The 22,412-nt window shown below is 55.6% G+C and overlaps 6 protein-coding genes across 6 annotated transcripts; 1 reads left to right on the forward strand and 5 right to left on the reverse strand.

Moving 5' to 3' along the window:
* Positions 1-18: 18 nt before the first annotated feature.
* On the reverse strand, positions 19-963 carry IE81DRAFT_322931 (Rps11bp). Its single transcript, XM_025513784.1, has one exon. The coding sequence runs from the start codon at positions 573-575 to the stop codon at positions 234-236; it is 342 nt and encodes a 113-aa protein (XP_025370170.1). The 5' UTR covers positions 576-963; the 3' UTR covers positions 19-233.
* Positions 964-1,881: 918 nt separating this feature from the next.
* Positions 1,882-2,561, forward strand: IE81DRAFT_322932 (putative 40S ribosomal protein S12). Its single transcript, XM_025513785.1, has 2 exons — positions 1,882-2,103; positions 2,200-2,561. The coding sequence occupies exons 1-2, from the start codon at positions 1,987-1,989 to the stop codon at positions 2,533-2,535; spliced, it is 453 nt and encodes a 150-aa protein (XP_025370171.1). The 5' UTR covers positions 1,882-1,986; the 3' UTR covers positions 2,536-2,561.
* Positions 2,562-3,173: 612 nt separating this feature from the next.
* On the reverse strand, positions 3,174-5,028 carry IE81DRAFT_322935 (putative ERV14). Its single transcript, XM_025513786.1, has 7 exons — positions 4,755-5,028; positions 4,414-4,475; positions 4,272-4,340; positions 3,892-3,931; positions 3,742-3,814; positions 3,538-3,660; positions 3,174-3,456 (listed from the first exon to the last, which is right to left on the reverse strand). The coding sequence occupies exons 1-7, from the start codon at positions 4,765-4,767 to the stop codon at positions 3,417-3,419; spliced, it is 420 nt and encodes a 139-aa protein (XP_025370172.1). The 5' UTR covers positions 4,768-5,028; the 3' UTR covers positions 3,174-3,416.
* A 560-nt stretch (positions 5,029-5,588) lies between these two features.
* IE81DRAFT_346989 (hypothetical protein) lies at positions 5,589-12,105 on the reverse strand (the record flags this gene model as incomplete). The annotated part of the gene is made up of 6 exons (XM_025516100.1): positions 5,589-7,227; positions 7,300-7,381; positions 7,450-7,991; positions 8,065-8,151; positions 8,224-11,661; positions 11,732-12,105. 6 exons carry the CDS (start codon positions 12,103-12,105, stop codon positions 5,589-5,591), a joined length of 6,162 nt encoding a protein of 2,053 aa, XP_025370173.1.
* A 2,722-nt stretch (positions 12,106-14,827) lies between these two features.
* Positions 14,828-16,521, reverse strand: IE81DRAFT_346990 (mitochondrial carrier; the record flags this gene model as incomplete). The annotated part of the gene is made up of 8 exons (XM_025516101.1): positions 14,828-14,860; positions 14,962-15,033; positions 15,111-15,225; positions 15,297-15,399; positions 15,497-15,925; positions 16,069-16,265; positions 16,347-16,383; positions 16,467-16,521. 8 exons carry the CDS (start codon positions 16,519-16,521, stop codon positions 14,828-14,830), a joined length of 1,041 nt encoding a protein of 346 aa, XP_025370174.1.
* A 1,110-nt stretch (positions 16,522-17,631) lies between these two features.
* On the reverse strand, positions 17,632-21,708 carry IE81DRAFT_108776 (hypothetical protein). The gene is made up of 2 exons (XM_025510069.1): positions 21,341-21,708; positions 17,632-21,205 (listed from the first exon to the last, which is right to left on the reverse strand). Exons 1-2 carry the CDS (start codon positions 21,465-21,467, stop codon positions 17,802-17,804), a joined length of 3,531 nt encoding a protein of 1,176 aa, XP_025370175.1. The 5' UTR covers positions 21,468-21,708; the 3' UTR covers positions 17,632-17,801.
* Between the last annotated feature and the right edge of the window lie 704 nt (positions 21,709-22,412).

A 22,412-nucleotide genomic window follows, 5' to 3' on the forward strand; every position in this document is an offset into this window, starting at 1 on the left:
CAGCTCATAGATTGCTTTACGTGTATCTGAAGGCATGCTGGGGGCGTGGAGTGTCAAGAATCAAGATGCGAAGTTTTGGTGTGTGTGACCTATTGAAACAGACGACACCGAGGCCGTCGTACTTGAGCACAAGGACAGCCTCTACATTCGAAGGCCCAAGTGATCATAGTGAGGCGAGCCTAACCTGCGCCGCGTGCAGATGTCGGCTCTCATTCCCGAGCGTTTGAAGGGGCTCAGAACTTGCTGAACTTCTTGGCAGCCTTGACCAGACCACGGTCCTTGTTAACCTTGAGGACAGTGAATCGGACAGTCTTGGAGAGAGGCCTGGTCTGTCCAGCAACGATGGTGTCACCGATGTCGACTCGGAAGCAAGGCGAGCAGTGCACGGGAGTGTTGGTGTGCCTCTTCTCGTAACGGTTGTACTTGGGAATGTAGTGCAAGTACTCCCGGCGAATGACGATGGTACGCTCCATCTTGGTTGAGACAACCTTGCCTGTCAAGATACGACCACGAACGGAGACCATGCCGGTCCAGGGGCACTTCTTGTCTGGAAATCGAGAAAAGCGATGCAACATGGTTCAGCGAATTGCTTGGTGGTGCCAGCTTGCAAGCACAAAGTATGAACAGGAGCGTTTCTTTGTCTGTGTTTCCCTTCACCACAGCTCCTTAACCCATTGCCTGACAAGCGTGATCCTCTCTTCCCGACCCGTGCCTCCAATCTGCCTTTGTTGATTCGACGATCTTCCAACCCAATCTGGTCATTGCCTGAGCATCCTACCACCCCAAGAGTTCTCGTATCCCCTATAGCGCCCAGAGTTCTCTCAAGAGGGCACACTCACCGATGTAGTCACCATCGATGGCAGCGCGGGGGGTCTTGAAGCCAAGACCAACATCCTTGTACCATCTCTTGTCACGAGTGAGGTGACGAGTCGACTTGGCGTTCAAGAAGATCTTTTGGCGCTGGAAAGCACGCTGACTTTGTACGTTGAGCTCGGTAGCCATCTGCGGCAGGCGAGGAGGCAAGAATGGGGCGTGAGCAAATGAGCAGCTTTCGTCCAAAGAGATGATCTCTGCGCCTCCATCATTTTGACTAGACATGCACGCAGAACGGCGAACCCATACCATCCAACGATGGGAGGACAATGACTGATAATGGGCGCGAAAGCAGCAACGAGTGCGTGGCCAGCTTCCAGGAGAGGGCCAGGTCTGTGTGCCAGCGTTCATTCCTTCTACACTCCCAGTCTTGAGTGTAGAAAGCTCCCAATTTGCCCCCGTCCCCTATTATGGCGTGGAGCCACATGTGCCCTTTGCGATCTGTGCTATATCATGGCGTCCGTGCCTGCCGTCCACCGACCGAATTAACTAGCTTCCACTCCCAGACGATACCCTCACAGCCCGGTCCTCATCTGTGCCATCGACAGCCCTTTCACATTTCCTGTCCCGGCTCTGCCACGATTAGAGAATGCTTACCTTGACGAATTGAGTTGTCGGGGAGGTAGAGGGCCGAAAATGTCGTGGTGTTAGCTGGGTGGTCGAAGTGATCTAGGTGCGCTGTGGATGTGCAAAGCGGTAAAATCGGCGTGAGGTGCACCACCCGGTCGTTGCGTCTCTTCTCGCCGTGGCCGCTCATGCAAGTCGTCGCGGTAGAGCTCAGGCGCGCGCCGCAGCGTCGCAGATCCTTCTCGATCGCGCGCCTCCAGCCTCTGCATCATGCTGGCTCGGACGGCTGCGCCGGGAGTACGCACAACCAAAGTCCACGTGGCCGGCCGATCGAAGCGCACGCAGCATCTTCTGGTTCCAGTAATCGCGCTCTGCGCTTGAACTCACACTGCTCTGTGCCTCTGCGTTCCACTCATCTCCTACTTAGAATCACCCATATACAACCAACTCGGGGCTGAGGTAGAATCCTATTTTCGATCCATCGAAGAAGCCCTACCTTCTCTTTTCCCACCATTTCAACAACTCCGTTAATACTCTCCATCAAAGATGTCTGACATCGAAGAGACTCCCGCTGACGTCGGCGCCGAGGTCGAGGTCGAGGCTGAGGCTGAGGCTCCCGCCGCCCCCAAGGGCGCGATGAGCATCGAGGATGCTCTCCAAGAGGTGTGTACGATCGCACACACGCTCAGATTCTCCCTTTCCCCCCTCTTATGGCTAACATTCACATTCTTCCCTGGCCTTCCATGTCTCGTTTTGCAGGTCCTCAAAAAGGCTCTGATCCACGATGGTCTCGCGCGCGGGCTGCGCGAGTGCGCCAAGGCTCTGGACAGGCGTCAAGCTCATCTTTGCGTCCTTGTCGAAACCTGCACTGAGGCCGAATACATCAAGCTGATCGAGGCTCTCTGCACCGAGCACAAGATCGATCTCCTCAAGGTTTCCGACCCCAAGACTCTGGGAACCTGGGCAGGTCTTTGCAAGATCGACAGGGAGGGTAACCCTAGAAAGGTCGTCGGTTGCTCTTGCGTCGTCGTTCGTGACTACGGAGAGGAGAGCGAGGGTCTCAACGTCTTGCTCTCTCACTTCAAGAGCCGCTGAACAGACAAAGCCGGTCGCCTTGTGACGTGAGTACCCAGCTGGCGCAAATGAAGGGCAGCGAATGGGGCTGGAATGGGAAGGCAAGCTGCTGGGCGCCTTGTTCGGCAAGCGATGAAGAGGAATGGACTCCCTCGACGGAGGTCAGCTCTGCCAAGGGCTTTCTCTTTGAGGAAAATCTCCAAACCGGAATCATTATATATGCGTCTGAGCTTGCGCAAATGGGCAGGCAGGTGGCTAGAAGCGGTGCGCTTCACTTGTGTATGCGAGCCGTGTCGGAGTTGAACCCACGCAGCTAACCCCTCGTTGCTCGTCTTTGCTTGTCTGCAGTGAAGTCAACGCCTACCAAAAGCTGAATGATCATGTTCATGCACCGTCTTGTCTGCGTGACGCTTCGGCGAACCTGTTGGAATAGCGCTGCTGGTGACTGCTCATCCCTAGCCTAGTCTTGGCGTTTTCTAGAACTCTGATACATGCGTGGATCGTTTTGATTCCCAAGCTCAGATGAATGTGGCCAGCTGATCTCATTTCCCTCGTGCTCGACGGTCTGCCGCCGTTCCCCCTAGCCTCTGTCTTTTGTTCTCTCATCGTGGTCATACCCCTTGACTTTGGTCATCAACAGGCCTCGAGAAGGAGTAGTGCTCAGAGATTCAATCATTCACGGCATATGACTACCTGGGCTTGAGTCGCAAGTGCGACTACATCTACATTCGCTGTGTTGAGGTGTGCCAGCAAACTGTTTTTTGGTGGTATGAATGCAGCATTTTCAAAGCTTGTTTGTTTACAGCTCCGTCGAAGAAACGTCCAGCCGTGGGCCCACTGATCCCTCCCCCTTCCCATCTCCTTTGCCCACATCCTTTCCAATTGTCTGCAATGGCCCACCCTCAAGTTTCTGAAGTCTCCCCAATCAGGGCGACGATCATTCTGTTGAGCAAAGCGCCAAGACAGATCAGCGTAAGCACCAGCGCTCTGACGTTAGATCTGACCAGCTGCAGGTGCACTCACCGGAATAGGTAGTAGAAGAAGAACAAGAGGTACGCTGCCAGCTTGATGAAACATTCTTTCTTGTGTTGGCTCAGCGTCCGGAAAATTTCCGTCGCGTCCAGCAAGTGATTCTTGTTCATCACTCTGGAAATTTGTGAAATTCAGGTATACCGTCAGAAGCCAGGGCATTGCGACAAAATATAGGAATACGCGGGCGCGACTCACTTGTTGACATTGTATGCTACTAAAGGCGCATTCAGCAAAAACGCTATCCATTGGCCACAAAGCAAGAACAAGACTGCACAAGCAAACGCGGTGATGTGTCGGTGTCAGCCAGGGGCATCATTTGACAGCGGAAAAAAGACTATGACTCACCTGTCAAGGAGCCGTGAGCAATCATTTCGGGCACAGTGAACTGCGGATCCGGTACGCTGTGGGTGAGCATGCTGCGACAACAACGCGTTCCGTTTACTCTTGAGCCAAGGCGGACGACAGCGCCCACATCGACGAATTCCTTCCTCATCTTCGCGTGCGGTATTACTGCAGCCTTGGCCAAGTAGGGCACCACATCCGTTGAAGCAGGACGCCACATCGGCTATCTAGTGCCATCCTCTTCCCGCTGCGACGAATTTCCGCGGGACCATCCGTACCGAGCCCACATCACCCGCCACTCGTCATTGTCATGATGATTGTGCAACTCGTGGAAGTGAAGGCCTCTGGACGGACCATGATAGGCGATGCGATCGGGTGCTTACCTGGTTGAGCTTGTTGCACAGGTCAATGGGGTTGATGTAATCGCATTCGAGATCGGAGAACATGATGATCTGCAAGTTGAGGCATCATGCGAGCGTAGTGAGCGAGCAGACACCTTGATTGGCTAGAGCTGCGAAGACTCACGTAAAAGACCATTGTGAACAGCAATCCTGCAGCGAGCAGGACCGCGAAGAGGAACAGCCATCCTGAAAGCGCAGTGAAGGGAGCAGATGTGGGCGTGAGCAACGGAGCGCCTGGCAAGGAGAAATCGCGCCTAGCTGCGATGTTGTATTGCGCGATACATTTCCCATTTCCGATATTCGTCTCCACCCTTGCCTCCACTGTGCAGCAAACCCTTCGCTTCCCAACTGCAGTGATGAAGCTCTTGGGGAGCATGCAGAAGCCGGAGGAAGCCGATAGCTTCCATGCCAGTATTTGCTCTTGTCCAGCTGCTGAATGCCCGTCGCATGTTCACGCCCTCTCACCTTCGCCCGTCATGGTGTCCAGCTTTTGACAGCTTGCTTATCGCAGAGGAGGGGAATAGCGGTGAATTTCAAGACTCCCTAGGTGATGCCAGTTCAAATCTGAGCTGGCAGGCGCAGCCCGAGAGCAAGCTTGCAATGAGAATTGCCGATGGGACGGAGCGATTGGTGGTGGTGGTGGTGCTTGGATGAGGCTTCGCGCACAACAATCACGTTGAGCACGGAGGTGCAGAGAGGTCCAGACTTCGAGTCGCCTTCGGCTGTGGATCCGATGCATTCATCCGCATGCCGTGCCCGCACAACCAGCACTACGAAGCAATCACAGCATGTACCGGTGGCCGCTGCCCTTCGTTCTAGCCGCGCTTCGCACCGCTCAGCAGCAGCCTCACGCGCGCACGCACGCACATGCGCAAGCGAGTATAGGCGATGGGTGGCCCTCGCGCACGAGCCTGTCATCGTTCGTTGACCCGGTGAAACGACGCACTCGCAGCAGCAACGCCGAAATCATGGGCAAATGGAAGACCACGTGACCGGCTCAGAACGCTAACCTTTTGACCCTGCTCTGGTCTCTTCCTTGCGTTGACCCGAGCACATCACAGACGCGTATGCCACTTATGCTGACTCGCTCCCGGGCTCTAGAATTCACGAAGCGAAACACATTGTTCATTGCGGGTTGGCGTGCGAAGTATGCAAGGACGAAAACGCAACATAGAAACACTTCGAGACACTTGGGGCAACTGTGGGAGACCGTGAGGGAATCGTGGCGGGACAGGTGGAAAAGCGGTGGATAGCATCATCAGAGCCAGGAAAGGGGGACCCTCCAAAAAGATGGCAATCTCAAGCAGCACCGCTCAGCGTGTCGTCGATCGCCTTGTTGATCGTCGCCTTTCGGCTACCAAGATCGGCCTTGGGGTACGCCGCAATGACGGCGTCTCGGACGTTCCTCTTGCTCACGCTCATCAGATCTGTCTGCGATGCCAGGTACTTGCGCACACTCGCAGCGAGCTCGGAATCTGTGACTTCCATGGCAAGACTAGTCGGAAGAGCATCTGGTGCAGACGGCGCTCCAACAGGCGTCGCAAATGGATTGGTGTTGCCGGCTCCAAGCGCATAAGTGCTTTGCGCCCTTGTGGCACTGCCTCCTTGAGCCGGAGGCGAGCTAGGCCAGATACCGCTGCCGGTTCCCTGCGGCATCAATGGTCCAATGACCGGTGGTCCTCCGGCGTCAGAGCCTGCAGGTGAATGCTGCATGGGAGGAATGCCACCGGCAAATGGCGAAAAGCTTGGGGTCGACATGCCCATGCCTGGTGCCATGTACATGCTCTGGGGTCCCATGGAATACATCGACATGGGTGGAGCTTGCACACCATACATCGGACTGGCGTATGGGCTCATGCCTGGCATTTGCTGCGCTGGTTGCTGTCCAAATGCCATGGAAGGCATACGCGAAGCGGCCTTCGAGCCTCCCAAAGCACCCGAACTTTGTCTCGAGTGCTGCCGTTGATCCAGGACATTTGTGTTTTGAAAGTAGTCTGCCTGGGCGGATGGCTGCCCATAAACTGCGGACCCAGCATCTGATCCAGCGTACGCACTGCTCGGCCCGCGGTGGGCCAACTGTGGCATTCCCATCAGGGATGGCGTGCTGCGGCCCATTCCAACAGCATAGTTGTTGCCAAAGGGTCCCGCTCCACTCTTGCCGGTGAATCCTGAGCGCATGGATGCTGCATCGGTGGGCTCATTGAGTACATCGCGTTGATACTCGCTGAAGCGCTTGAGAGGGATCATGCTATCTTCGAATGGCTCGTCGTCGGTACCAGCAATGATCTTGCGGTTGCCCTTCTCGCCAACCACTATTCTGGTGTTACCCCAGCTGAAGTCGTCCATATGCCAGAAGGAATATATCGGCAGGAAGAACGACCATACCGGATAAGCCATGATGTAGATGATGAGCCAGCCAATGTACTGCCACTGGCGTTTCAGCAAGAAGATGATCGCTTGCAGACCGTATACGGCTCCGATCATCGCGAGCGAAATGATGGGAATCGCGGCATTGTGGGTCGCCACTGTCACAATCAAGTAGATCAAGTAAACCGTGGTTGCCGGCAGAATGATGGTTCCCATCAAGTCGAGGAAGACGATGAAGCGCATAGAGAAAAAGCAGAATCCACAAAGCTCTGGCATCAAGACCAGCTCTGCCAAATTGTGAATGGTGGAGTTGATCCAACGACGTCTTTGCGAGAGAAGAATGCCCCACCGATCAGGCGTACTGGTGTGCGCGTGAGCATCCGCCGTGAACTTGGTGCGGTATGCTGGGAAGTGCTTCAGGATCAAGGTGGTGAGATAACGATCTTCACCAAGCGACAGCAAATTCTTCTTGTGCAAGGTGTCGGCGCGATTGTCCGAGTAGTCGTCGATGATGCGGCTCGAGATGAAGAGAGGACGTCCTTTGTCGGCACTCCGGATGCGATACATTGAGCTAGGAGTGGTTGAGAGCGGACGAGTTAGATGTGTGCAGGTGACTAGTCATTCCAAGCGTGGTAGTACTCACAAACAGCCTGGCAGACACGTCACACTGCCAAATAGCGATTCGAAGGCCTTCGCAAGGTGATGCGAAATGTAGTATTCGTACACTGGAAATCACCACGCTCATGGTCAGTCATCAGATGCTTGTACGCAGCGAAACGTCGAACAAGCTCACCTTGAATCATGGTCCACCAAGAGCCTTCTTCGTTGCTGACCTTTGTTTCACCACAGATGGCGATGACGCGCGAGTCATCCGCCGCCACGGAAACAAGACGATTGAGGCCTTCAGGCTCCACTGAAGTGTCTGCGTCGACCATCAGGATGTACTCGTAAAAGGCGGGATCGATGCCAATGACGTTCTTCATCTGATGGTAGATCTCGAGCTCGAGAGGGAACATCGGGGCGTCGAAGTGAACTCGGTTGAGGTAGCGCATAAGAAGGATCTGCGTGTCGCGCTTTCCACGATTGCCTGGTCGACTGCGCTCGCTTGGTCTTCCCACCTTCACCACGACCACATATGGAACGACGTGGCCTTCAAATTCGTACAAGCCCGAGTAAATCTTGCCATAGTTGAGTTGCTTGGACCCCTCAGCCACGCTCTTGAACATCAGGGGTTCAGGATCGATTTTGGGGTCAACTCCGAGAATGTCCAGAACGATGCGGGGTGTGGGCAGCTCGTTGCCTGAACCAACGATCATACCGTCGCAGATTATAAACCTGTGAAGCGGCCGGCGGGCGTTGGATTTTGAGCGCTCGGTACACACAGCACATTCTACAGTGAGGGACTCACAGCAGTTTGCGTTTATCATCGTACTTCAAGCCAGCGAGCGAGTCGATGGTTTTTCTCAGTTCTTCTTCGCCTTCAGTGTAGCACGGACTGAGATGTGACGCGAGATCAATGTGAGCACTTGGGCGCATCGACCTTGCATGACCAGCAGGAAGCACTCACACTTGGCAGATGACAAATTTATCTTGCTGCTCTGGATTGCGTTTGGGTGCCAGCTGAAGGGCAGCCAAGAACTTTGCACCAATCGTCGCCATGATAATGCAACTGAAGGCAAGAAGGATGTAATTCTGAGCCTCGCACCTTGCAGTCAGCCGGAAGTCGGTCTTTCCGATGTAGAACAAGTTGTCCAGACATTGCTGATGGCTGGCTCGCGCCGTGCTGTTCAGCGCACCCATCGCTTCGTCAAAGTCTTTGCTGATATCTTTGCCTGCCTGATTCGCGAACAAGGAAGAGATGCTGTCCGCCAGGAAAGTGGTGCCGACAACTGCGCCATTGTTCTGGCTCATCGTGTAGACATAATCGCCAAGGTCGTAAATATTGTCGTGCACGATGGCCCAACTGCGGTCCCCATCTGAGCCTGCCTTTCTGACGTCCATGGTGGACACGACGTAGAAACCCTTGTAGCGCTTGTTCAGGAAAGGTATCAGGGTTTGAGGGTACCAGTTCTGGCTGGCAAGCTCGCTTGTCTGATCAGCAGCGCGGGTGCCGGAAGTGTGCACAGCCTGCGGGAAAGTTGGCGTGTAGTAGGTGGACGAGCCATTTGCAGTCAGTTGCACGTTGGCATCTTGGACCAGTCCGGGGCATGCGACCACCGGCAAGACAGGAAAGTACGGGGTGAGGTCTTGTCCGCCCAGCTGCTTCATGATTTCGTCGGTAACGCCTGTGGCGTGCCTGCCACCTGCAAAGCTGGTCAGGTCGTAAACCTTTCCGCGGACCGCAGTGTAATACTTTTGCTCCGGGTCGTTAAAGCCGGAAAGCTGGTTGTCGTTCCAAGCACGATCCTGGTCGGGACAGAGGATTCTTCCGAACGCAATGACGTAGAACAAGATGAAGCAACATAGGAAGGCGATGAGCATGCAGATGGTAAGCTTCTCGCGCCACGCCATCTGCACGTCTGGGCGCTTCATTCCGCCGCAGCGGGAGAGGGCCCAGTTTGGAATCCACCAGGTGAGTATCCAAACGAAGCGTGTCCACCACCGTCGGACCGCAGAGATCGGCTCTTCGGCTACGGCATCAATGCCTTTGCCTTCGAGGTCGGCGGACTTTTCCAGGGCGCCAGCCATACCGGGGTTGAGGGCACCTCCGTAGGCACCCTTGTCCCACTCGCCGCCCCAACCGTTATCGCTGGCAACGTCCTTGATTGAGCCTGCGAACGGATTTGATGCTCCCGAGGGTCGGCGAAGCAGCTGCTGCTCGTCCTCGTCTTCGAAGCCGGCTTTGCCCAGGTCTCCATCGCCACCCATCGGCGTCAGATAGCTCGCGCTTCTCGTTGCTAGTTGACCGGGTGGATATGTGGGCGGGCTGCCACCACTGCCTCGCTCGATAGGGTCCGCATCAGCAAATACCTCAGAAGGCTCGCTGGCTCGCAAACGATCCTCCAGGCGTCTCCATGCACTGTAACCCAACCACACCTTCTCATGACCCAGAGCATAGTCCAGGCCGTCACGCAATGCGTTAGCAATGGCAAATGCTTGAATCTTCTCCCTAGGCTCCGAGACACCGGCGGCTGCGGCAGCCGGAATGACTGAATCGGAGTATCGCAGGCAGAAGGCGTCAAAGGCCATTGCCTGCACGTACTCGCTGCGCTTGCGTGACGCCATTTCGGGAAGGAGCATGCTGCGAAGCTGCGCTTTGACGCGTCGAGCATCGAAGCTGTTGGGTTGGTCAATGTCGTTTGGACGCAGTGCGAGTACAGACCATGTACGGCCAGCATGGCGAACTGCACCAAGGATCTCGCTGATGGTGGCATTGACCTGTCTGCTGATCCCGTACACGCGCTGAGGATCCAGAAGGGGATCCACCGATGGAGCGTCTGGAGCCAGCGTCGATGGTTGTCGCAGTGGTCGAACGCTGACCTGTGCATTTGCGACAATTGAAGCATCAAGAGGATGCGGCTCCGTTGCCAGACTGGGCCCAGCGAAGAGCTTGCCAACGAACCCAACTTGGCTTCTGCGCAGCATCGACACAAAGCTCGAGTCAAACACGTCAAGCTCGCGGCTCACAAAGCCTTGCACGTCGTACGTGCATTGTCCCTGGTAGTGATTGACCGCAAAGACTCGGCGACCACCTTGGCTCTGCGGCGCGGTGGAGGCCAAAGTGGAGTTGGTCGACGCGAGGTAAGACATGTGGCCGGCATGTTGATCAAGCTCTGCCAGCAAAGACGTATCATCCTCCTCCTTTGCCTTGCCACCTCTGACCTTCTGCATCGCCTTGTCGAGGGTGCCAAGCAGTCCTCCTGGCTTGCGATCCGTTGGTCCGCCAATGCTCGCGCTACCTCTCAGCAGCTCAACGCAAGATGTATTGTCAGTCACTTGGGTCTCCGGTGTGGCGATTCCATCAGCCAGAGGCCCGGCGTTCAGTGGTCCATCAGCGTCAAAAATTTGCCTGACCAGGTAATTTTGAACCATTTCGGCTGGGAAGTTGGCTGAGGAGAATTCGTGGTGACCACTAGGCGGGAGGCCTGCGGCGCCAGGCGCAGCGATGGAGGAAGCAGGTCCTTTGCGTTGGAAGCCAGCAACATCGAGCTGCACGATCTGCGTAGGGAAGTGCTCGTCCGGCGCTGGGCAGACCTTGTGATTTGCGCTCTCGACAATGTATGCGAACAGAGTGGCGTATAGATCTCTGGCAAGTACATCTCTTTGATGGGCAGCGGCAGCAGCAGAGAGGATGCTGGACACTTGCTCTTTGCGAACCATACGCGTGCGGGTCGTCAGACACTGCTCGAGCTCGCTTTCGTCCACACCTAGAAGAATGGCAACGTCCTCCAGCGCCTCGCGACTTGTGATTTTGGCAGCGTCTGCTTCCATGACGTTGCTGTCCGGCTCGGCGAAGGTAATGCAGCTGAGTGTCAGGATGGCGGAGAGCAAGCTAAAGATAGCAGTAGTCTGCTTTTGCTTGAAGCCAAGGCTGCGAAGCGCGACCCTGAGCTCCTCCATTGCAATGCCATCGTCGCTGGAAGGGCCACCCGCCAGTCTATAGCAGCCAGAAGAGGCAAGAAGAGGATAGCTAGTCACATCCTCCAATCTAAATTGGTCCCTCTCATCTGCTGTAGCGCCAGCAAGGAGCTGGTAGAAGACGTGGAAAGTACGCTCTTCGCTCGCCAGGGGACCGCAAAGACGCGACTTGTCCAAACCAAAGGTAAGAACTTTGAAAGCGCCGAGCCGACCTGCTTCGGTGAAGTGCAGCTCGGTGTACTTGCCATGCCGACTGGCATTCCCATTGCTTTTGGTCTTGGCTGCGCCAAACGAGTTCAAGATGGTGTCAAAGGAGCGGACTTGGTCGGCCAGTTTGGCCTCGCGTTTGGTCGCATTGCTGGACAAGCGGAGCAATTGTTGTGTAAGTAGTTTCGATGCGAACGTCTTGCCCGAGTTTGTGGGGCCGCTGTGTATCAGGAAGAGCGACCCAGATTAGCCTTCTTGCCAGTCTCTGACATCGGTCTCGCGCTTCTCACCTGTAAAGAACTGCTTGGCTTTCTTTCGTCCGTCGCATGGCATGGTACACTCGTGTTGCAAACTCATAGGGATGAGGCGGAAGGCGGTCATCGGGCTGCAGAGATCCGCTCTGTTCCCAGCTAGCCTCGTTGTAGAGCTTGCGGTACGCATCAGCACTGGCATCGTTCAAATTCGCCAGCGTGCGCAAGGGATTGATGACAATGAGCGACGTGCCACCAAGGCGACTGTAAGGTTGCTCTGAGCGAAAGCGCTGCTGGAGATGAGAGAGGACTGTATCGTCGGAAAGCTGCACAGTTGTTGAGCTCGTGCTGGTCACCAGCGACACGAGATCCGCTGAAGGGCCTGCGCCCGGGACTGGATCCCTCATCGCCATGTCGTCGCCACCGCCAGGGCAGTCTTCGTTGCGAGTAGGGAGTGTTGGATTGCGAGCTTAGACTCCGAGGCTAGTGCTGGGAGTATGGAGTTCGGTAGGTAATGGAATGGCTGACTAACGGCGAGGTTCCCGCTGTGCTTTGAAATGGTGCGACCTATGCCCGTTGCAGAGGACTTGAACACGGCGTAACGGTGAGCCACAGCGTGGGCTCTACTAAGAGACTGATGAGCTAGCTGCCCTTGATAATCTTCTTCGCGCGACTCAGGCAGCCCGGCTGAAAGGAGTGAGATGTGGAAGAGAGAAGCAAGCAGGGATGGACGCGAGCAGAAAGTCAAGAGTCGCGGGTCGCAGTCACAGTCACACAGGAGAGCTCAATGAGAGTCTGAATGATGAATGGCGGACCGCGTCGCTTTGCTCTTCATGGCTATGGCAGCTCTCGTCCATGGCGCTCGGTCGCCTGCTGGGCAGCTTGCGGGATGAGCTGAGCCAACGTCGCAACAACGACGACGCGGCCGCTCCTTCTTAGCTCGCTTGCCGTTTGGGTGAGCATTCGCATTTCGTTGTGCTTTTTGAAACTCCTCGCGCTTGGCTGGCTATATACTGTAGTCGCGGCTGCTGCAGCGTGGCTCGCGGCCCGCGCCTTCGCGCGCGCATGCTGGCTAATGTGAACCCTTATTGCCGCACGCGCGGTCTTATTTTTTCTGTTTTTTTTTTGGCCTCTCGCTTGATGGGTCCCTGGCGCGGCGTACATAAATGAAAGAGGCGTGCGAGCAGCAGCACCCATGCAGTCAAAGTAGTAGCTGCATGTTAACGCGGATGCTGCTCGTATGCTCCCTGCCCCGACCCTTGCCGTTGTGCTGCCTCCCAGAGTGCTGCCGATGTGCTCGGTCTGCATCTATATATGATGCTGTCCAGCAGCCATGCAGCGAGCCAGGAGGCGCGCTTATGCATCGCAGCGGAGTAAGGCGCGTGCATGAATTCATCAGCGCAAGCATGTCTCCTTGTGTGCAGGGTTCGATTCGAAGTTTTGAATGTGGAGCTTACAAAATGGGATATAGACCCGAATTGGGAAATGGGGGTGGGTAGACCTAGGCCTGCCCTCAAGCCTCGTCTCGCGCGGCTCGATCCTGCCAAGGACGAGCTTCCACTTTGACCTTTCTGGGCAAGCTTGAATCTTTGGATGATGAATCAAGCAAGCTAGCCTGGATCTTTGATTGAGGAGTTGGTAGATCTCGCTGTACGAGCAAAGCACCCATGGTCATCTGTCCACCTCGCGAGGTTTCAGCGAGAGCATGAGCACTTGATTGCATGGCTATAGAGTCAGAAGTGAGAGGGCGAGAGTGGAGTCGAGTGATATTCGGCCTTCAATCGTGCGCGACACCATGTGTCCATGCAGGATTCACGATTGTTGACAATGATTGTTTCAGACTCATCGATTCTCAAATTGGGAGTTTTGCCTTTTGACCGGACATGACAAACATGCAGTCCTCTCGATCGTGACCCTAGCCAGCATCTCCACGGTTGCTGACCTCTGACTCCGAACGACTCGCACCCTCATGAAACATATCAGTTAGTCCCGAGTTGTGCGACGCCCGTCCTTGTTGTTTGTTACTCAAGACGCTATATCCACAACGTGCAAGCAGGCCTTTCAATGCCCGCGTTTGACTCGCAAGGTGAAGCAAGAATTTCGCCCCTGGCACTACTTTGGCTCCTCTGATATGATGTGTCCCTCCACGCAAGCATGCATGGGCAGAGACCATAGCGATAGGTGCTAAATCGTGATCTGACTCAATCAAGACTGCGCGGCACAACGAGGGTGGGGCGGAGGGAGGCCTTGCATGCTGTTCACGCGTATGCAGGTCTGAGCGGCGTCGCGGGGCGTCAGCTAGGATAATTGCGCGCGCCGGCGTCGGATTCGCGAGGACGATCGATCAGCAGCGCGCACTGCAGCATGATGGTGATGACTCTTGACTCTTGACTGCTGCATGGCAAGCATGAATGAAACCCATGAATGCACCCGCCCATATACCACACAAATCATATCATCGTCTCGTCGGACGCACACGCGCTGGTGCGGATAATTTTGTAATGCTTCGTCGTGTCAAGAGTAACTCGAAACTCGTGATCGAGTCGATGCAGAAGCGAAAGAAGCGGATCAGGCGTCATGGTGAGAGCCCAACAGCTCGTCCTCGAACTCTCATCTCGACATTCGCCGGTCGGACGCCTCGCCGCCGAACGTTGGTAATCATATCCCCCAGCAGTCGAATGCTGGGCATGCAGATAGAAGCTCGGGGAAAAGCTCAAAGCGCACCCTACTTGGCATTACAAACAGTCGCGTTGAGCAATGGCGACTGACAAAGAAGTCGCCTGAAGCGGTCACAGTGGTCGCTAGCCTGTTGTAGTAATCATAATAAGAGCAGGTGCAGCGAAAAGTCGAATGGTGCTGCTTCTAGGACATCTTGCAGTCGCTCTGATCAGCTTCCCACATCAAAGAGCTCGTATGCTCGCTTTTGGCAATGTTGTTTCCATGGACGGCAGCGCCTCACCACTGGCAGTATCTATGCAGCTATCCATTGATTCCACAGAAAAGGATGTTCGTCTATCGAGGCACAAGAGAAAAGCGAGTGCAAAAGGATGCAGTTCAAGAGTCGATCCCTTTAGAGCATTCGGTCGAACAAGATGCCCCTGCACTGGATCAGAATGAAGCGTCTTAGAGTCTTCTTCACTGCTTTTGAAGCAGCTTGCGCGCCCACACCTGTCAGGAAGAAGCAAGTAGGCAGCGAAGCAGGAGCGTGAATAGAGCAAAATTAGTCGAGCGCGCTTCGTGATCGCGGGTGCGGCTTCCCTTTCACGCACCTCGAAATAGTCTCGGAAGTAGAACAGGAGAGCTTGCGCAAGAACAGCCTTTGTGATTTGTGCTTGCATGCCCTGGGCATAGTCCGGACAAATGGCCCCGATCAGCATCAAAAGCTGAGTCCTTTGGCAAATCCGGAGCAGTGACCCACCTGATACCATCCAGTGATGCCCTTCTCCTTGGCAATCTTGGCCAAGCAATCAAGAGCGCCAGTGTACGGTGTGTTTCTTGCTTGAAGACGAATCTTTGACAGAATGTATGGGAATCTGTCCGCAATGGGGCAAGCTTGCTCAGCGAAGTGCAAGGCAATGCATCTCGCACACTTGTCTCCACTCACGTAACAACCGTCGCAAGCGTCTTAGAGAGAGCCCCGATCAGGAAGCTCTTGCCGGGTGTCATCTTTCCGTCTGCACTTGCAGCGAGGATTACATTTTTGACACCTGATGAGCGGAGGATGGTATTGTCCAGCGTGTAAGAATGTCGAGTGATGACTGGGAGCACAGGATCCGAATCAGAAGCGTATTTGGCGGAACTCACGCTCGTAGACTCCGTACGTGATGGCAGGGTTCACAGTGAGCACCAGACTGGGCTTCAGACCACGCCAGAGGCCAGTGATGCCGTCTTCCCTCAGAATGTCTTTCGCGACGCCCAGAAAGCTCTCATCCTCCACCACTTTTGATGCGGCCTTTGCGACCCCGCTCTGAGCAGGCTCTGGCCCAGCGCCGGCTGGTCTGCCAGACACACTGGGCTTGGGTGTGCCTCCTCCTAGCTGCTGACGTGTCGCAATGACGGCAACAGGAATGGTGAAAATTTGTGCCAGACCGCCCGCTACTGCGCCGAGCAGAAGCTCGATGGCTGTGCTGAGCTGAACAGCAGCTCCTGCTGCTGCTGCGGCGGCTCCAGTCTTTGTGAGCCGGTTGATGTAAAGAGTACGCACGACGCTGTACCAGTAGAAGTAGGCAAATTCTGTGGAAATTCAGGCGAGCATTAGCGGTGCTCTTTACGCTTCACTCGCGCTCCCAAAATTGCGAAGCAGGGCTTTTGAGCCGGCAATCTGCCCACTCTCGTGCGCTTAGGAAGTTCTGATAGCTCGGGCCGACGTCACTCACGAGTGGAGAAGGTGTTGACCATGCTGGCGCCAAAGCCTTTGTACAGACCAGCCACGCCCTCCTTCGATCGAGCAATTGTGACTACACCCTCGAGCATGCCAGCCCCCTTCCTGACAGTCACATCTCCACTCGACTTCGAAACCGCTTTTTTGCCTTTCTCTGCTTCTTGTGTGCCAGCTTGGATGCGGGTCTTCACACTGACATTGGAAAGAGGAGCCGGGTTTAGCGTTGTTAGATTACAGATGCTTACGATCATTCCAGCAAGGCAAAATACGCACGTATCGAGCGGGTAGATGACGGCATTGGAGAAGACACCTAGCAGAGCGAAAGGCAGACGGGCAGATGATATGCTGCGTCAACACCCTTCCGACGATATCAATTATGGCACCCAGACTCACCTCCAAGGGCACCAGCCAGGGCATTGCCAAAGGGTGTAAGAGGTTCTTGCGCCATGCTCGCCAAGACTCAAGAAAGAAGGTAAGTGAGCAAGACGATGATTACCGCGCGCGCACGCTTCCTGATTGCTCGTGGCCTGTTCGCAGCACCGATCCGGGAAAGGGCGGCCTTATCGATCGCTCAGAGAGAGAAAGTGATTGGCTGGCGTCAAATCAAGTCGCAGTGCAATCCGGAGGCACGCCGCTAGAGGCAAAAAGAGAGGAGATCAGGGGTGTGGTGGATGAGTAGAGCTTCTCCCGCTCCACTGGTGACTGCGACTCTGGGCTATCAAGCCAAGGCCTTGCTGCCGATTTCGCATTCGATCGTGATTCAACCCCCAACGATGCATGAGCGCGTGCGTAGGTGCTGGTTTGCACATGCGCGAGCTCCGAATTGCGTGTGACACCCGTCAGCTGCCGCGCCTGGTTGGGCTGTGGGATGCTTGCGCGGGCCCGGCAGCGACCCGCGACGCCATCATGAGTGCTGTGAGTGAACGCACGGTGCATGCATGCACGCAGCAGCAGCAGCAGCCGTCGAGTACGTCGCTTAGATCTCGCCGAGCTTGTCGCCCTCTTCGAATTGCCCTCCTTTCTCAACGTGAAAAGCACAAGAGATGATAAAGCTTCCGCAACCGAGAGACCTCAAACACAACTTACCAGTCTTCTCGATGCCTTTGAACCATTCAAACTTTCTCAAAGACTGTCTCGTCAAAATCAGCCGTCAGCTATAAAGCCCCGCCGTTCCCCACACAGGCAAGAGCGAGCGAGCACTCACGCGAAAAGACGAGAAAACGCCCGCCGGATCTCGGCCTCGCGCTAACCGGCTCCGGAACACGGGTGCAGAAGCTAGACGCGCAATAACATCTTTACGCAGATTGTGATTCTTGATTCAAGATTCGAGCGAGCGTTTTGCGCCGCTCAAGCGTGCGACACGTGATCTTCCTTCTTTGCCAGACATTGAAGACTGAAGTCAGTCAGGCTGATGAGTCTCCAACATCAATCACAACCGAAACTTGATCCATCTTGAGCCTTACAATTTCACTTTATCCTTCACTCTCGAAGACTCGGCAGAGCTCGCGACTTGAAGGATTCAGTCAGTTGCGCAAGCTCAGCACTCCGATAGCAAATTAATATATTGCAGAGAGCTGTTGCAGTGTGATGCGAAGGGTTGCAGGACAGGCATGACGGACACGATAAGCAAACACAGCAAAAATAATGAAACGAGCCTAGCTTGCAGCAGTGGAGACTGATCTACTATTTCGCGAGCAATGGGCTTCTGCACACCCTCCGTGCAAGCATTTAATGCCCACTCAGCGGGTCTTTGGAGGCTTTCGAGCCCAAAGCACCGCCTGCGAGCCTGGCAAAGGCACCATCAGCGCCGGCAATTCTCGGTCTTCCATGCGGTCTTGAGGCGTGGGACCGATGGTCGTGTTCTGCTGTTCGTGGGTGCTGCTTTCTCGTAAATCCCTCAGACGTAGCTGACTTGGGCATCTCTGCTTGCTGGTAATGTGTCTTGTTGGCTGAACGAGGTGTGCTTGGATTTGAGTGTCGACCTGCGCCATTCGGAACGCGGTCTGTTTGAGCCGCGGCTAGAGACAGGTTGGAGGCCTTGCCTCTTACTCGGTCGGCTCTGGGACCTTTTGGAGGGCTGATAGGCTGTGACCTTTCCCGCTCAGCATGCGAAGCGCTGCCTGCTATCCGCAGTCCGCCAGATGTGTCCTCGGCGCCTCCTTGTGCTCGAGGCACAATCTCTTCTGCGGCACGTCCCGCAATTTTGATGCCCATGGGGGCGCCTTCGGTCGCTGAACTCTGCGGTGCAGGTGTCGCACCGGATAGTGGACGCTCTGACTTTGACTGCGATGTCTGCTGAGACTTTTTGCCCCGACCCTTGCCACCCCGCTTCGAGCCGCGTCGAGACTTCTCTTCTGGAGAAGCAGCATTCGTCGAAGGGGCTTCGCTGACAGAACCAGCGGCCAAAGACCGACTGCCATCAGCGCTAGAGGTGATGGAAGATCTTCTCAATACATTCGCATCCGCTTGTGGTACCGCAACGGTCTTCGGCTGTTTTGGCGTGGCGACGGACCAGTCATCTGGCAACTCGGGTAGCGAGTCGCCATCTGAATCGTCGTCAGCCCAAGCTTGTGGGTGATTGTGCTTTCGTGGGCTTATCTCTTCCGAGGATACTTCCTTTACTCCCACTGCCGAAGTCGCGACATTTCTGTCGTGAACATCAGTGTGCCTCGTCTCATTTGCCTCTGCTGCAGGACCGCCGGTCTTTGCCTGGGTGAGACTACCCTTTGAAGCATTTGCAGCCGGCAACGTCGGTCGGGCCTTTGCAGCACGCATCGAACGAGGCTCTTTAGGGACCGAGATGGGAAGACTTGCTGGCTTGGTCTCGCCCTGGTATGCTACCGGTGGTGCGACCGTCTCGGAGCTCGTTCCTACCATACTCTGATTCATCGTGTGCGCTCTGCCGGCGCTTGAGTCGTGTTCGATAGTAAAATTTAAGGGTGGTGTGCCCTCGGCCGCGTCACCTTCATCATCCCAACTAGACATGGGTAATGGTTTCCCACTTCTACGCCTCATTTCTTGGTAGTCTAGCGCCTCAATCTCGTGGCTGTCCGCGGCGTCAAGAAGAGCGCCCTTTTTCTTACCCTGACGGTCTGTATTTCTTTGACTTTTGGTGAGATTGCGCAGATCTTGGCCGCGTTCAGAAGGCCCGGGCAAAGACGCAGATGTGTCAACACTAGGATTCTTGGCCCCAGACTTGGACGATCTTGACTCCCTAGGGGATGTAGGCGGTGGGCAGTGTGGGGGACGTGGTGCGGGCGCCGTAGCAGCCTTGAATTCTTCTGTAAAGCGGCTACCGGTGTCGGCAGGAGTGGACATGTTCTGCCGAACAGATGATCGATCGAGCTCGCGGATTGCTGCGGCGTTCCTTGAAGTCAACGTCGGAGTGGCGGATGCCTGTGGATCTTCAGCGCCGGTTTCGTCGTCAGGCTCTGAAGTTGCTCGACCTCTCGCTCGCCTATTCTTGGGCTTATTCTGGCTCCCATTCGCCTGGAAGCTGGTTGCACCTGGTTGCCCGGATGGCGCAGTGGAATGCTGTTGCTGCTCGGATGGTGCTGAAACTGGACCGTTCGCACCTGTCGAGCCCCGAGCCGATACGTCTGGCCCGTCTCGAGCCTCTCTGTGGTCACTTGACTGTTTTGCAGCGGTGGTCGCTGACGCAGTAGACTGTGTTGGTGGCTCAGAAGTTGGGTTTGCGGTGCCGTTTCGCAATGAAAGGGCCTGCTGGTCCTCCTCTCTCCCTGAAGAAAGCTTATGGGGCAGGGAGGCAGGCAAAGACCTTTCGCTCGCGACAGGCGATGCCCACTTGCTCGCGAGGCTCCCGCCCTGGCCGAGGCCGCTCCTAGCTGAGCGCAAACGAGCCAGCATGGCCTCAATCTGATTTGAAGCTGCGCTGGGGCTGGATGACCTGCCGGGACTGTGGCCGAGAGCCGCTTCTATAGGGTGAAGCGCGCCGGATGAAGAGCTCGCTGGGAGAGTTCTCACTGCCTTTGGGGGTGTCAGAACAGCGTCATGTGTACCTAGCCCGCCAGTCGCTCCAGAGCTGCTCCGTGCTAGTCCCGGCAATCCACTAGGTCGGCCAAGGGGTGAGCTGCCACCGAAAAGTCTGGTAGAGGAGAGTCCAGGGACGCCGGGCTGCGAAGCACTTGGCGTACATAGAGTGTTGGCAAGGCTACTTGAAGTACTCAACTCTGTGGGGGTCTGCGGCACTTGCCCCTCGAGACCACCAAGACCGAGTCCCTTCGCTTGTCCAATGCCTGGACTGGGGTAAGGAGCTTCGCTATTGGGCGTCAGTGGTATGACCTCCATGCGAGAATGTCTATCATGCTTCAAAGGTGTGATAGGCGGCGGATGCGTTGCGCTCAATGGAGTCTGCGCAACCGGAGTCCGCAGCGGAGCAGATTGCTCACGAGCCGCACCAATGCCTTGCGGAATAGGCAACCGCAGCGTTTGCGTGGGCCTTCTCTTGGACGCTGTGCTTGAGCTGGCACTCGCGTTGGCGTCGGAGGGCAGAGTGGCGGAAGGGGCTATCGAAACTGGCAAGACGTCCGCAGTGCTGCTAGCTTGTGCCGCATGCGAATCCTCGCCCATGCCAAGACGTTCAAAGAGCGAATGTCCAGACCTTCTCCCTAGCGAAACAGTGGGAGTCAAGGCTCCGCCCTTGCTTACCACAGGCCTTGGGGTCACCGAGCGATCTTCCTCCTGATCGCTGCTTACACTTCCGTCTGAGCCCAACGGGATTTCGACAACTTGCCCGTCGTCATTGTGGTTGTGTTGCATTTCGCTGATCTCATGCGCGTATTTGCTCTCGTGGCTACCTCGCGCCCCATTTTGCTCTTCGCCGCTCTGCTTTACACGCAGCTTCTTTGGTTGCTCAAGCCAAGCACCAGGCTGCAACTTTTCCCCATGTCCAACTTGAGCTCCTCTGGACCTAAACACGTCCAGACTCGGAGGTGCGGATATTGCCAAAGGATTCATGCGTGCTAGCTCATCCCAGGTTATGAACTTCCCGGTGACCTTGTATGCGTTGCCCTTGCCTCGGATACGCTTGACAGTAGGAAACTCGATCTTTGGTGGCTCTCCATGTATGCGCGCACCGGTGCCATGCAAATGAGTGCCTGAAGCCGAGGTATCTGCGAGCGCATGTGATTTAGGTCAAACATTCAGCTTCGCACCGGGACCAGGACCATGAGCGCTTACTGCTGCATTGACAAGACAAGACTGAATCAAGCATCGCTTGACACATTTGACTCTGGTGTGCCACTCACCCTCGTGTCTCAGAGGAGTTTGGCTCTGATCCCATACGTGTTCCAAAAATGCCTTTGAGCCCATTGTCTCATTGAACTCCACATACTCCTCGGGTCCCACGACGAACATGGTGGTGAGAGACGTCATGACGTCGGGAGTCGTCTTGAGAATGACCAGGCCGCTTTCGTTTGGTGAGCCCTCGTGCGCTAGGTGAGGTGACGCAGTCCTCTGAAAGTGGGACAATGTAGCGCGTGGACCAAAGCGAGTCTAGCCTTTCCACCAATCCGGACAGCACCTGAGAGAAGCTCAATGGGGCTGCAGATATTGGCTGGGCGGGGTCGCATGTGCTGCCAGCAGCGTAGAAGGGAACGATGCGCGATCAGACGCGAGTTGCCGCCCAGATGGTGACGATGCGATGTGTCGCCTGGTAAGATTGGGTTATCTAGATATCATGAAAGAGACCACCGAGGTGCTAGGTGTCGCCGGAAGGTGGGGGGAGTGGAATTTCCGGTGATGAGGCAATAATCTTATAGGGAGCAAGATGAAGTGGTGAGAACCATGGGCTGGAGCAGGCTGTCCGCGTTCTAGAGTGGCTGTCCTGTTCAGAAATGCCAAGGAGATGGACGTGGTTACGCGACTGATCGTAGGCTCCGGAGCCCAGGTGGGCGACGACTCCGAGGGGCTCGCGCCTTGGGCGAGATATGACTCTGGCTGCGGAAGTTTGAAGTGCGAACTGCGACGAGCCGCTTCATGCAGGAGAAAGCAGCATGGTTGGATAGCATATGGTTGAGATCGTAGCCTGAGCTGTCATTGAAGCGGGGTACGAAGTCAGGCCGGTCAAGCTACAGCTACACGTCCCTCTCGATCACGCATACACCGTCGCGAAGCGGCAGGTCGCCGAGTCGTCACAGCGCACCGCATGCATGCAGCGCGGCTACCAAATTGCTGCGATTGCGCTCAGACGCGCGCGCATGCATTCTCCGTGCGTGCGGCGCCGGTGCTGCGAAGTAGATCCCCGCGAACCAGCACAAACGCGGCCGCAACGGTCTCTTTTGGTCAGGCCTAGCATTTTCATAGTCGAGGCTACGTTAC

This window comes from Ceraceosorus guamensis (assembly GCF_003144195.1).
Source record: "Ceraceosorus guamensis strain MCA 4658 unplaced genomic scaffold IE81scaffold_24, whole genome shotgun sequence".
Classification (NCBI taxonomy): Eukaryota; Fungi; Basidiomycota; class Exobasidiomycetes; order Ceraceosorales; family Ceraceosoraceae; genus Ceraceosorus; species Ceraceosorus guamensis.

Coding starts and splice junctions, on each gene's coding strand:
- IE81DRAFT_322935 (XM_025513786.1), bottom strand. Junction 3,815..3,891: donor TGCTCACGGCTCCTTGACAG/GTGAGTCATAGT, acceptor TTGCTTGTGCAG/TCTTGTTCTTGCTTTGTGGC. Junction 3,661..3,741: donor GTAGCATACAATGTCAACAA/GTGAGTCGCGCC, acceptor ACAAATTTCCAG/AGTGATGAACAAGAATCACT.
- IE81DRAFT_322932 (XM_025513785.1), top strand. CDS start 1,987: ATGTCTGACATCGAAGAGACTCCCGCTGACGTCGGCGCCGAGGTCGAG. Junction 2,104..2,199: donor TCGAGGATGCTCTCCAAGAG/GTGTGTACGATC, acceptor CTCGTTTTGCAG/GTCCTCAAAAAGGCTCTGAT.
- IE81DRAFT_322931 (XM_025513784.1), bottom strand. CDS start 575: ATGTTGCATCGCTTTTCTCGATTTCCAGACAAGAAGTGCCCCTGGACC.
- IE81DRAFT_108776 (XM_025510069.1), bottom strand. CDS start 21,467: ATGACGTCTCTCACCACCATGTTCGTCGTGGGACCCGAGGAGTATGTG. Junction 21,206..21,340: donor AACTCCTCTGAGACACGAGG/GTGAGTGGCACA, acceptor ATGCGCTCGCAG/ATACCTCGGCTTCAGGCACT.